The sequence below is a fragment of the Anabrus simplex genome, chromosome 2 (genome assembly GCF_040414725.1).
Source record: "Anabrus simplex isolate iqAnaSimp1 chromosome 2, ASM4041472v1, whole genome shotgun sequence".
Classification (NCBI taxonomy): Eukaryota; Metazoa; Arthropoda; class Insecta; order Orthoptera; family Tettigoniidae; genus Anabrus; species Anabrus simplex.
In genome coordinates this window covers 734,999,315-735,013,702 of record NC_090266.1, presented here as the reverse complement: position 1 = coordinate 735,013,702, position 14,388 = coordinate 734,999,315, and the positions used below count along the sequence as shown (strand labels likewise).

Below are 14,388 nucleotides of genomic sequence, written 5' to 3'. Positions count from 1 at the left end.
ACCCGCCTGCCCTCTTCAGGGGAGGAATGAAAACATTTTAGTGGTAGTACAAACAACACTGTTAATGATAGGTGATTCTTTTCTAGCTCTCAAATATTTTTAGTAGTGTGAAATGAAAAAGTATAGGCTACAAGTAATGAGAATATCAGTAAATCTGGGAATCATGAAGTATTAAAAATGTTGTACATTTTCAATTAAAATTACTTGTTAGTTGTAAATATACAACGCTACAATTTAGACACATGTTCCTATTTCTATTTGTCTACTTCATTTAAAAAAAAAGTTGTTTTTATAACAAGTTTCAGAAAGAACACCACTACTACTGAATAAAATTATTCAAGATTAGGATCAAAACCTCCAAAGCAGAATACGTACATTCTCCTGTCAGTGAGACTGACAAACATGCTGTTAAACTATGGTCGGGAGTTTTTCAACGTAGATGGATACTTTAGAATTTAATTGGAAGATTTGATATTATATTTCTCTGAAGAGTAATTCGTACGCCCTCGAATGTTGAACCAGCGCCAATTAATGCGCAACTTGCCGTCGTGAGATGGCGTTCCCTCGGTTATCTTGTTATCCAGTTAGTCACATGTCAGTGTGTGGCTAACACAGTCGCTTAGTGGCGATGAAGAGGCATCAAGGATTTCAGCTGGCCATTGTGGTCATTGGTTATCTGTTTCCAGTACTGGGTGAGTAACAAATTATCATATCTACCGAGAAATAAACCGGTCTCACTAGTAAATAGCTGTTTATGAAGTTGTGCTATGAACATGGATAGGGGTGTATATTAGAAGATGTAGCGGGATATTCATATTAGTGAAGAAATCTTCTGGTAGACCTACTTCAAAAACAGAAGATTTCTCCCTTTTTTTTCGATGTTTGTATGTGTTTTTATGTCCGCCTCCGTAGCGTAATGGCTAGTGTCATTAGCTGCCGTCCTCGGGGGCCCGGGTTCGATTCCTGGTACTACCAGAAATTTAGAACTGGCAGGAGAGCTGGTATGTGGTTGAAATTGTACATGCAGCTCACCTCCATTGGGGGTGTGCCTGAAAAGAGCTATACCACCTCAGGATGAGGACACGAGTTCACTTTCTACTTATGTGTTTTTGTTTCTTCAGCATCTCTTTTAACAACACGTGGTATTCTCAAGATATAACTTATATACATAAGCCCTACTCGTACCTACATCGACGTGTGTAAATCGGTTTCATGAAACCGGCATAGTTCGTAAAATATTACTTCATTAGTATCTAAGCGAAATTTGAAATGCTCATGTTTACTTATCAGTTTCTCGTGTCATGAAACAATTGTACCTAATAAAGTTCGTTCTGTCACCTGCAAGGTACGTTAAACATGTCATTATAACCCAAGGATATGTCTAGATCCATAACTTAAGTAGTTAGCATCGTGGCCTTGGGTCTCCGCGTTCTATTCCCGGCCGGGTCGAGGGATTTTATTCTTAAACGGACAATCCCTTCGCTCGGGGACTATGTTTTTATGCTGTCCCCAACATCCCCGCAATTCATACACCATACATAACACTATATTTTACCACAATAACATGCTATTCTACACACACGACAGATGCCCCCACCGTCGTGGGAGGGTCCGCACCAGGCTAGGAATAGCCATACGAAATTATTATTATTATTATTATTATTATTATTATTATTATTATTATTATTATTATTATTATTATTATTACCCAGGGATGAAGTTGCTGATCAGTGGCCCGGGTACGAGTGTGCAAATGCTGCACAAATAGGAAGGCGAGGTACGTGAGATAAAGTTGAATGGCACCACGTCACTTCGCCGCCTCAGTTCTTTGCTCTGATTCAGTGGGCAAAGTTGTCAATACTATTAACACTGCTGGATACTAGCTCTTTGTGTGCTTTGATGTTTTATGACGAGAGGTTTCCATACGAAGAATTCAAACTGTGCTACATAATAGGTTCGTTTTGGATATACACCCTAATGAGTAGTGCCCGGAAGTTCAGGCATTTATTTTGGTTAAAATAGGCAGGCAAATAGGCACCTAAAATTCAGGAAATAGGCAGAAATGTATCAAAATAGGCGTTTAAAATTACTCAGATATTAACATTCTAATTTAATATAGGCTACTTAATATTCCTCTCTATTACCGGGCGAGTTGGCCGTGCGCGTAGAGGCGCGCGGCTGGTAGCTTGCATCCGGGAGATAGTAGGTTCGAATCCCACTATCGGCAGCCCTGAAGATGGTTTTCCGTGGTTTCCCATTTTCACACCAGGCAAATGCTGGGGCTGTACCTTAATTAAGGCCACGGCCGCTTCCTTACAACTCCTAGCCCTGTCCTATCCCATCGTCGCCATAAGACCTATCTGTGTCGGTGCGACGTAAAGCCCCTAGCCATTCCTCTCTATTACATTTTAGTACTTACTCTTTATTTTCTGGATTAAATGCAACAACAAGATGTTTTTTCAAGATTTTCAACTACTACTAAAAGGTTTTCTTTCCTCCCCTGAAGGGGTAGGAGGGCCTCTTAGACGGTGACGCCGTCTCTCAGGCCGGGAGATTTGTTACGGTGAAGGAGACGCTCGGAGAAGGTGAGGGAGTTGGCGGCCGTGGCCTACACTAGGAACTGTCCCGGCATTCGCCTTAGTACATTACAATGGAAAACCACGGAAAACCATTCTCAGGACAGCCGACGGTTGGGGCCAGCCCTGTCCCGTGTCCCGAATGCAGAGGCATAGAGCCACGGTAGAGCCGCGGCCACCCCTCCTCTGTTCGTTTGGCCGGTCGGAGTGCAGAGCTGTTGGACCACGGACCAGCCATGTCCACTTATGGCCCGAGAACTATACTGAATTTACTGACCCAAGTTTTTAACTGTCATAGGCAGCCACCTGTCACCGAGAACGCTTTTCATCATAAACTATCGTTCCACTTCTACTGAAGTGATCGGAGCATACTTACAAGTTATTTCGGATGGACTCATATCAGTAACAACAGAACTTTCACCTTTTAGATCATCACGAATGTTTTAAGTTTTTCTAGGTCTTGACTAGCACTCATTACACGTTCACACTTGTCACTAACAGCCAAACTTATGTCTCCTGCTGCTCGCAGTATCTTCAACGATAGCCATAGATGACACCAGTGTATCACGTCCTCTGTCCAACTTCGTAATTGTTTCGGATAGCACACCATAATGTGCTGTTATAAATGCCGGATCATTGCTAAGTTCTTGATGGTACAGACACTTTTTCACCTCACGAACTGAGGCAGCTTCCTCTTCTGGTACGGCATCGATTACTTCACGTATCTTGTTCGATTTGTCGGTATAATATACAGCAGCACAGTTCCAGGTTCCTCTCAAAACCGGTTGTGGAGGTAAAGAAAGCTCAGGTGCTATTTCCTTCAAAATCCGAATTCGGGAGGGCGATTTTAGGAAGATTTTCTTTATGTTCGAAATCAACTTGTCAACATGTGGATACAAACTTCTTACTTGGGACATGTTAGATGGAGCATTTTCAAGGTGCCGCATCTGTTACGAAAAGCAGAACATTGTCATATCGTATTCCTTGTGGCCAGAGAAGCATTGGTGTCGTCCTGACTGGGAACAGTCCAGTTTGCGAACAAGTGGGTACCTGAAGGGGATGATTTGGGTTTGACACACGTTAATGAGTCGAGATTGCGGCCAGGCATAAAGTAGAGGCGCTTAAGCGAGAATATAATGCACTTGTTTCCAAATAAACTGACTATTTCACTTCTTATGTATTAGTTTGAATAATAATAATAATAATAATAATAATAATAATAATAATAATAATAATAATAATAATAATAATAATAATAATAATATCGGGCGAGTTGGCCGTACGGTTAGGGTAGCGCGGCTGCGAGCTTGCATTCGGGAGATAGTGGGTTCGAATCCCACTGTCGGCAGCCCTGAAGATGGTTTTCCGTGGTTTCCCATTTTCACACCAGGCAAATGCTGGGGCTGTACCTTAAGGCCACGGCCGCTTCCTTCCAACTCCTAGGCCTTTCCTACCCCATAGTCGCCATACGATGTAAAGCCACTAGCAGAAAAAAGAAAATAATAATAATAATAATAATAATAATAATAATAATAATAATAATAATAATAATAATAATAATAATAATAACATTTTATTAATACAACTCTCACTAATTCACTATAAACAACTACCCCTCTAGTTATGTTATACAATAAAAAAGATAATCTTCTAAATGGTAAGGTTACCTCAAACTAAATTATTAAACATTTTCAATAAGAAAAATATTTTCTAAAATATGGTTAGGTTATCTAAAACATCCCCACGTACCAGTTAATGTTTATACTACTAGAACAAAAATTACATATGAGACTGATTTGAAAATTGTATCTGTTTTATGTATCTCTCGTCAACACTAATCTCTTGTTCGCAATCAAGACACAACCGTAGCATTAAGGAATTTATAAATATCTGTGCGACAGTGGAACCGTTTGTTCTTTTCCGTTGTCAACAGTAATACGGAAGGGTCAGTTAGTGTTGCTCCTATAGTTGCGACGATGCCGTTGGCCATGTGACGTTCCATTGCATCGTAGTTTCGTCAATGGAGATCCAGATTTTCTTTGCTGACACTCCGGTACGAATCCTCTGTAGTGTTTCTCCATAACAGGCAGTCAAATCAGTTTTTCTGAGTGTAGATTCTGACGGAACCTTTTCAATAGTACACTTCTGCATAAACGTTGTGAGGGACTGGTTTTCCAGTTTCCAGAAAGGTATTACCCAGTCTAAGGAAACTCTGCAAAGATGAAGAGAAAACTGAGATAAAAAACAACATATTTGGCTTTAGATCAGTATGGGACCAAACAGCCATCTGGATAAAAACTGAGATTGTATGCTGGATGTGGCAGCCGCTGTTGATATCAGGGAGATCTTCTGCCCAGCGATTTTAGAAATCCCAGATGTTTGTTTGGCTGTTACGAAATGTTGAATTATAAGATACCTTTTTTCATGGTTAATAGATTTTTCACATATTTTGCCGTAGAGAATAGAACCATCAGCAGAAAGAGTATCCGAACCGAATTCGCGGACGTATCCGTGTAGTTTCCTACTTAACGATGTAGGTCTACTAAATTTCAGCATGAATATATATCAGTTCCAGACGCCATTACAAGAAAAATGATACCAAACAATCTGAAATTGCCAATTTCGGGATAAAAAGCAACTCAAACTTTATAATAATCTATATTGAAAAGCAAAATAATATAGACAAAATGTCTAAATTATAGATTATTTGGTATCACTTTTCTTCTTATGTTGCGTAGAATTGATATACTGCATATTAAAAGTTTGAAGATCAAATTTCAAATAAGTTAAAATAAATCAAGATTTGATCAACTGAAGTCCGCTAGGTGACTAATGGGCCGAGAGTCTGGTCGATCATAATCCCCTGTGTGTGTGTGAGTCGACCTGACCCTCGCCCAGCCGCATTCCCTGCTTGATAATAGGCTAGTATAGAAACAGATAAAGAACTGTAATTACGGGGAATGACATTCCCAACAGAGATTTACGCGTTGTGAGCATATCACTTAATTTATGTATCTCGTTTTTATTGCTATTTTCATATACAGTACTGTATTTTTTTTTTGCTAGGGGCTTTACGTCGCGCCGACACAGATAGGTCTTATGGCGACGATGGGATAGGAAAGGCCTAGGAGTTGGAAGGAAGCGGCCGTGGCCTTAATTAAGGTACAGCCCCAGCATTTGCCTGGTGTGAAAATGGGAAACCACGGAAAACCATTTTCAGGGCTGCCGATAGTGGGATACGAACCAGTACTGTATTGAGAACGTTTGTGCTATTTATTTAAAATGTTCAAATAATAGCAGAAAGTGAGCCTCCGTGGCTCAGGCGGTAGCCCGCCGGCCTCTCACAGCTGGGTTCCGTGGTTCAAATGCCGGTCATTCCCTGTGAGATTTGTGCTGGACAAAGCGGAGACGGGACAGATTTTTCGCCGGGTACTCCGGTTTTCTCTGTCATAATTCATTCCAGCAACACTCTTCAATATCAATTCATTTCATCTGTCATTCATTAGGCCTAATTATTGCCCCAGAGGAGTGCGGCAACCGGCACAATTCCTATCCTCGCCGCTAGGTGGGGGCTTCATTCATTCCATTCCTGACCCGGTCGAACGACTGGAAACAGGCTGTGGATTTTCATTTTCAATAGCAGAAAGAATCCGTAACAACGCAAATAGGCAAGAAAAGGCATTAAACATTAAAATATGAAATGACAGCAAAAATAGGCAAAGAAGGCAAAATAAAAATGTTCCTGCCATTTCCAAATACGCCGAAAGACGTTTAACTCTTCCATACATCAGTCCAGTAAAATAGGCATTTTGCCTAACTTCCGGGATCTGTAATATTAGACAGACGAAGGGCAAAGCTGGTTGAAGGATATATTCATTTAATTTTCATTGGTTTATTGAGGATAAGTTGGGAAGTAAACTTGCTGGGGGGAAAAGGGGAAATAGAATAGATTATTCCCAATGGCAATCCATTTAAAAATATGGAAAAGACAGTAATTCAAACCTCAAAGCCATCAATACAGCATTTACTTGTATTATAGCTCAAATGATTCAGGCATAGAATGTGGAAGAATATTCCATACTGCCGGGATGAGTAGCTCAGATTAGAACGCTGGCCTTTTGTGCTCAAGTTGGCGGGTTCGATCCCGGCTCGGTACGATGGTATTTGAAGGTGCTCAAATATGCCAGTCTCAAGTAGGTAGATTTACTGGCACGTAAAAGAACTCCCGGGGGTGAAAATTCCGGCACCTAGGCGTCTCCGTAAACCGTGAAACGTACAACCAATATTATACTAATACTCCCGAGCAGAGAGGCCTCATGCCTTAACACGCTGCGGCTATGGAGCAGAGCTCTGCATTCGGGAGAGGAGTGGGTTCGAAGCTCACCGTCAGTTGTCCTGAGAATGTGTTTTTTTGTATATTTCGTTTCCCATTTTCATTTCCAGGCAAATGCCGGTAGAGTTCCTATTCATAGGACACAGCCGTTTCCTTCCACCTCCTTACCCAATTTCATTCATCATTGATTTCGTCTTCATCACTTTCTCAACTGAGGTTTGTGTCGGGAGGGGTATCCGACTGTAAAAATGCCATAATTATCACTTCATCTCACTTCATTCCCGAACCCTATCAGGAAACGGGATTAAGTGGTAGACATATATATTATTATCTATATATTCAAAGCACTAGATTGATTTTTTTACATCTATTTCGAGAGAACGGCTGAACCGATTGACATCGTAAAGCATTCTTACGAAAGCTCCTGGCCTGCAGATTTGCCGAGTGTCTTTAAAAGCATATACAATTCTTGCCGTATATGTTCAAATTATTAAAGAAGAATGTAGCATTCTCATTGGTCACTGCGCTCGCCAGTACTTCCAGGCCGCCTGAACCGTGAAAGCGCTGAGCAGGTGGCACGATAGGAGAGGTGGAAGGGGGTAGGCACGCATGCGCAGTCAGAATTCTTACTGGTCAGCTGTACTTCATGGACAGGAATAGTGGCCGTTTAGCTCCCCAGCAGCTCAACAGTGCATATTACATTCAAAATTTCTCTAAATTTAAATGAGTGTTCGGTGTCTGGATTCCCAAAGCAGCTGACGACATTCGACAAGCACGGCTCAATGTGGGATAAAGCCCCAATGGCAAATATTCATTAATTAATGTGTGTCAATCTTCTTCTAAAATCTATCATAGATAACGATATTCCATTGTTCTGGTGCGAAAATTATTATTCTTGGGGGAGATTTCATAAAGGTTTTGCCTGTTTTCCCACATGCTTCTCGCCAAACAATTAATTAGTTATACTTGTATTAAATAGTCTCCTCTTTGAACCTTCTTCAAAACACGCCGCTTACATAAAAATATGCGCCCAAAATAACTTAAAAATGGCATTCGCTGATTTTTATTGCAAGAAATCGGTAACGGCGACTACCCCTCTGCAGATGGTGACGGATCAAATGTTATTGAACTACCATGCAGTATTTTAGCACATGATGATATCGTGATTAAAATTAATAGCAAAACGTTCATTTCGGCGAGAGATGACATTATTTTCTCGAATGTTGCAATTTTTAATTAATTTGGAAGTCATTGGGCTTATACCCGGCAGTTCAAACCTATATACTTGCGTCAACAATTAATACTGAAGATGAAAGCTAGCTACTTCAATTTACTGCATATTTCTTGAATTCCTTGGAATTAATGGTTTGCCTTTAGCATATTCTTATTCTAAAAATTAGAGCCACAGTTATATTCCTTAGAAATTGGAAAGTTTACCAACGATTTCTAAACGGAACCAGATTAGGGCCTAATTCTAAGAAGTATGTATGAAAATTGCTTAGATTTGGAAATAATAAGTGCCTCTGTGGATGCGTGGTGGAGTGTTGGCCTCCAGATCCCAAGATAGCGGGTTCAAACCCGGCAGAGGTAGTCGGATTTTTGAAGGGCGGAAAAAAGTCCATTCGACACTCCATGTCGTACGATGTCGGCATGTAAAAGATCTCTGGTGATACATTTGGTATTTACCCGACAAAATTAATTAAATCTCAGCTATAGACGCCCAAGAGAGATCCGGTTTACTCTGTCTGCCATCTAGCGGACCTAGAGTAAAACGGAACGTCGAAATTGACGAGCAGACAGCCAGATGGCGTCAAATCGAAATGTCTGCAAACGGTAGCTGAGGCCATACGATTATTATTATTATTATTATTATTAGTGGAGATAAGGCAGGACAGAGAGCCCTAACCCCTCGAATTGACCTAACAACATCCGAAAAAACACTTCCCTTTTCTTTCAAGAGGTTTCAATTTCCAATTCACTTGGCATTTTGTGTCACGATCAATAAACCTCAGCGAGTTTTCAACCATGGCCAGTTAAATGTTGCAATATCAAGAGAGCGGTATTTTAAAGTTGCAATAGTGCCGAAAGGAAATTGTACTAGGATACACCGAGCAAGTGGCTGCATGGTTTGGAAGATAGTGGGCTTGAACTCCTCTGAAGCTCTGAAGAGGGTTTGCCGTGGTTTCGCATTTTCACACTAGGCAAATGCTGGGGCTGTACCTTAATTAAGGCCACGGTCGCTTCCTTTCCACTTTTAGCCATTTCCTATCCCATCGTAGCCGTAAGACACATCTGTGGTGGTGTGACGTATATAAAATTATAAAAAAATAAAGTGCAAGCGATGTTGTAGTATATAAGGTCCTTCAATAAATATTTACCCCGTTGACCTTCGTGTCTTGACGGGTTTCAGCTAGTTATTATTATTATTCAGTGTTTTCTTTAATGAAAAATGTGGCGGCTCTCACCCGAACTTTTCATGAAGTGAATCACAGGCACTCCCACACTTTCTTCATACTTCCAGATGTATCCTCTTGTTCCCTTGATCGCTATTTGCTGTTTGTATTCACGGCGGAATGTTGTCCTTGCAGCAGTCACAGATCAACGTACTGTATCTGCCCGGTTTAAAACTGGTGAACTATGGTCGAACTTTTTAAATAAAAATGAGTGCAGAGGTTGTTTGTTTTAATAAAGATTATCTGGATGGTGTCAATATCAGGTTCTTCTGCGAAAACCCGCTTCCGCATTCACTGGAAGATACAGCAATGGTGATCAATGTGTTTGAGAGAGGAAGCAGTCTATTCGGCAGTTTATCTTCCTCAAGATACTCACGAAAACTAGCCTCTCTTTCGTTTACTCCAAAGGCGACTAGTCTTTCTGTCTTTTCTAACCAGTAAAGGGAGTCTAAGACTTTGGCACAAACGGACAAATCAACCCCTCGAGGAGTCTTCTTTCTAAGAATTTCTTTCGGCCCAGTTAAATGTTGCCTGGATTCACTGAATAGCAGTGCTTTTTGTTTGTTTTGTTGTGAAGTTCAATCTCTTCGAATATGATGTTCGTTTAGATGGTTTACCGTTGTTTCCCATTTTCACTCCAGCCTAGCCCTTTTCCATATTCCCGTCGCCGAAAACCTTCGATGTGTTAGTGTGAAACAAAACATCACGAGATAAATTGAGGCTATCTCGGTAGATGAACTAATGCGTATGAATGAAAATTTTATTTTACTTTGATAATCCGTTATTATGTGTGCTTGTTATTTACATGCGATTCATAAGGGCGCTCTCCCGGCTCCAAGCTCAGCGAGTTGCCATGTGCTCGTCTGACCTTCAGCTCGTCCATCTACCCGCTGCGATGCGCCGGCCGGCCGGCCCCACATTGAGTGAAAGACCTTGTAGACATACTCCTTATTTTCTTGTCAGCTTTGTACAAATTTATATTCCTTTCCTGCAATTCTAAACTTAAATTACTCAGCTCTTGAAGAACCTCGCACGTTAGCCCCAAATCCAAAATAAAAGGACAATTACAGCAGGCCCTCATAAAGATATCGCTCTCTTTAGCTTTGTGCAACATCCTTTGGAGAAAAATGTTATATTTCGCATAATATTCTATAAAACTCTTAAATCTGTTTACTGCAGCCATACTACTTATTGTGCCATAATTCCAAACGATGATTGGCACAGTGCCGCCTAATAACATTCGAAAATCTGTCTTGCAGCAAGTTTCTAACACTACTACGTATAGCAAACATCACTGCAGCTCCATCACAAGTGGCAGACAAAGGGTGAATCTTTAAGTAGCCTTCAATCATTCCAAGGATTTCAAGTCAATTCGTTAAGGGGAGTTCCAATGGCCTATCTTCTTAATGTTATTTTTTAATAACTTCATGTTCCTTTTTCGTAGAAACTACTGGGTAGATTTAGATGAAATTTTATTGCCGTACTTAGTGATCATTTTTAGTACTTTAACACGGGCGTTCGGTGTTTCTACTATTGTGATAATAATAATAATAATAATAATAATAATAATAATAATAATAATAATAATAATAATAATAATAATAATAATAATTTTATCTCAAATTCATAGTTTAAAAATTCAAAATATATCCATTTTTTCGAAATGTATTTGAGCTAGAACAAAATCCCTGTGTTAAAATCTTATTTAGAAGCCAAGCTAAAGATGGTGAAAAATTGAAACTTCTGTGATAAGGGACAACTGAAAAAAGAGAACACGGATGTGCAAACCAATAAGTTATGAGAAAATGCCATTTAAATTTTAGTACCAGGTGAGGTACCTCTTCTGATATGGCTAGTGCATCCCTCGACCATATGAGGGGCTACCTGGATCCTTTTCTTCTTCAAACAACTGCTCCACCTTTCTCTTTGCTTTACTTCTATCCTGTATGGATTTCTTCTGTGCTTCCAATACCATGCGTTCAGCTCTTCTTACACGTGCCGAGTCCAGCCGCTTTAAGTGAATGCCATCTGAGCGCAGATCCCTATCTCCTACCCACCCATTAGGATCTAGAAATCTCACGCCCATTTTCCCACATACCCACTCCATAGTCTCATTTAAATCCCCAATCACTTTCCAGTCAGTATCCCTTCTACGCAATATTCCACTGATAACAAGCTCGCTTCCTTAAACTTCACCTGTGCTGCATTTACCGGATCCCAAACATCCCAACTATGTTGGTTCTTCTACCTTACGTTGTTGGGTACTAACGTGAAACGCTAACACCTTCGCCTTTCCCTCTTTCTTCTCTGCTATTTTTCTCAATATCTGCCTCAACCTAATTCCTGGATAACACTCTACCCAGGTTCCCTTTCCTCCACACACTTTCCCCACATGTCTAACAGTGGAATCCCCCATGATCAGAGCCTCAACCCTACCCACCTCATTTGATCCTCTCCTCTTCTGATCAGCGCTATCTTTCCTGGCATCTGCAGAAGCTGCTTCCTCCTCACTTTTCTTCCTCCCATGACCCTGTACCACCTGTATTTTCCTATTCTCTACTCCACATTTCCTTTTCCTACCTTTTCCCTTCCTCCTACTTCCACACTTCTCAGCAACAGTTCCCTGTTCCTCATCCTCCCTCTGTTGTTCTACCTGCAGTCACTCGTACCGATTTCTCACAGACACCTGTCCTGAATTCTGATCGTGAATAGAACCCTTAGCCTGCAATCTCCTTTCCCTTAAAGCATTAGACCACCTGTCTTCTAAAATTTCCCCCTTTCCTTCCCATCCCTCTTTTACACCTACTGTATCCTGTACAAGGGAGCCCTACCTTCCTTCCTGTCTTCTGAGAGAATCCTAATTATCTCTCTGAAACTCTCCAACTCCTCCCTCATACTCCTTAATGCTTGGCCGCACCTACAGTTCCTACACTTGCACTCCTAAGCCATACTTTACGGAAAAATGAAAATAAAAGGAAAATAAAATAACTTATTTTGTGCAACCAAAAATGAAAGGAAATAAATATTGTCTAGGATAATACACAAAGATCACACGACAATAAGGTAATTAATATACTACTACACTACAATACTACCTAGTCGTACATTGTTATTCTACAACACCCTAACAGGATAAAAACTGCCGTTAATTATTGAATACCGAAAGGAATACGCAAGAATTACACAGTTCTATACTGCAGTTAAGCCTATCCTAATTATAACAACAGGATTCTAGTAAAGGAGTTTCTACAGATACTTCTACTATACTACGGAAATATTTTTCAAAAATAGAATAAGCACGCTAATTTCTAATAAGATACTAAAATACACTGCATTATTTTAAAACTGCGTTCAGACGTATCCTAATTACAATATGTTATTGCTAAGCACAAACAGAAATGGTAATTTGCAAGTTTGAAATTTGCAAGAACTACTTTTGCTGGCGGGATGTAGTGTTTGTTACTTTCATTGACCTGTCTCAGTCTCATCCTTGGCTTTGACAATATGAAAGTGACCGAGGTATGAGCGATGTCAGTAATACCATTCCTTATGCAGCCAGTCCCTGTTATGAATGGTGTGAAAATATCGCTCATAGGGTCGGTTGGTGCATGCATTTCAGTGGGCTTGGCAGACTGATATGCAATAGCAACTTCTGGCTCAGTGAGGAAAGCAACGGGAAACTACCTTACTCCTCACTTCCCTAGTATGCCTCTTCAGTGACACCTAGGCTATCTAAGACAGCTGTTGGTGGAGCTGTAGAGGATCAAACCAGCCTTCGGGCTGAATACCCAACATACATACTCAAAGATTACCAATAAAGTTAAATGCGTAGACAGATTATTATTAAACCTAACACCATGGCACTACAGCCCTGAAGGCCCTTGGGCTACCAAACGACCGCTGCTCAGCCCGAAGGTCTGCATATTACGAGGTGTCGTGTGATCAGCACGACGAATCCTCTTGGTCGTTATTCTTGGCTTTCTCGACCGGGGCTGCTATCTCACTGTCAGATAGCTCCTCAATTCTAATAACGTAGGCTATGTGGACCTCGAAACAGCCCTCAGATCCAGGTAAAAATCCAGGACCTGGCCGGGAATCGATTTCGGGGCCTCCGGGTAAGAGACAGATACACTACGGCGGAGCCGGTAGTATTCAGTATTAGTTATTAATAATAATCTCACTAACACACGTGTATGAAAAAGCCTTAATTTATTATCCCTCCATGTTCGGCATCTTGAATAGTCAAATACAATTCCAAAGCCCGTTAAGTCCTATCTACATTACCAAACGCTGTTAAATTTAACATAAAATACTTAATTCAAAATAAACTATCAACGTATTATTTCAGCGTTATGTATGAATCAGAAGAAGGTCAAATCTATATATATAAAATAAGAGTTTTGTCTGTACATTGCTCAGAATTTGAAAAGAATGGTATTTCTGTATCGGTCATGTCCACAGTAACAAGAAAATACATTTTTTTTTTTACTTTTCCGTAATTTCTGTGTGTGTGTGTGTGTGTGTGTGTGTGTGTGTGTGTGTGTGTGTGTATGTATGTACACGCATCACGAGAAAACGGCTGAAGAGAATTTAATGAAAATCGAAATGTAAAGTCGGGTGATAAATCGCTACAATCTAGGCTATAAATTATTTTAATCACGCTGAGTGAAATGGTAGTTTAGGGGAAGGCCTGAAATTTAATTCTCAAATATTTATGTTATTAGTAGTCGTGTCTTAATGAAAATCGCTGGACAAAGATGGGAAATAAGTCGCTACAATATAGGCTATACATGCTGAGAAAAATGGTAGTTTAGGGGAAGGCCTAAAATTTAATTGTCAAATATTTATTTTATTAGTGGTCGTATCTTCACGAAAATTGGTATGCAAAGTCGGGGAATAGGTCGCTATAATCTAGGCTATCAATAATGTTATTCGCACAGAGTGAAATGGTAGTTTAGGGGAAGGCCTGAAATGTAATCTATATATAAAATAAGTGTCTTGCCTGTGCATTGCTCAGAATTTGAAA

The 14,388-nt window shown here is 40.3% G+C and overlaps 1 protein-coding gene across 3 annotated transcripts in view; it reads left to right on the top strand.

Annotated features, from left to right (window-relative positions):
- Window positions 1-594: 594 nt before the first annotated feature.
- LOC136864416 (fibulin-1) overlaps window positions 595-14,388 on the top strand; it is a 451,544-nt gene continuing 437,750 nt past the window's right edge. For all 3 annotated transcript variants that reach the window (XM_067141388.2, XM_067141387.2, XM_067141386.2), the window contains exon 1: window positions 595-692. In XM_067141388.2, coding sequence (XP_066997489.2) covers window positions 629-692 — 64 coding nt within the window. In that variant the 5' untranslated portion in view covers window positions 595-628. The remainder of the gene's footprint in view (window positions 693-14,388) is intronic.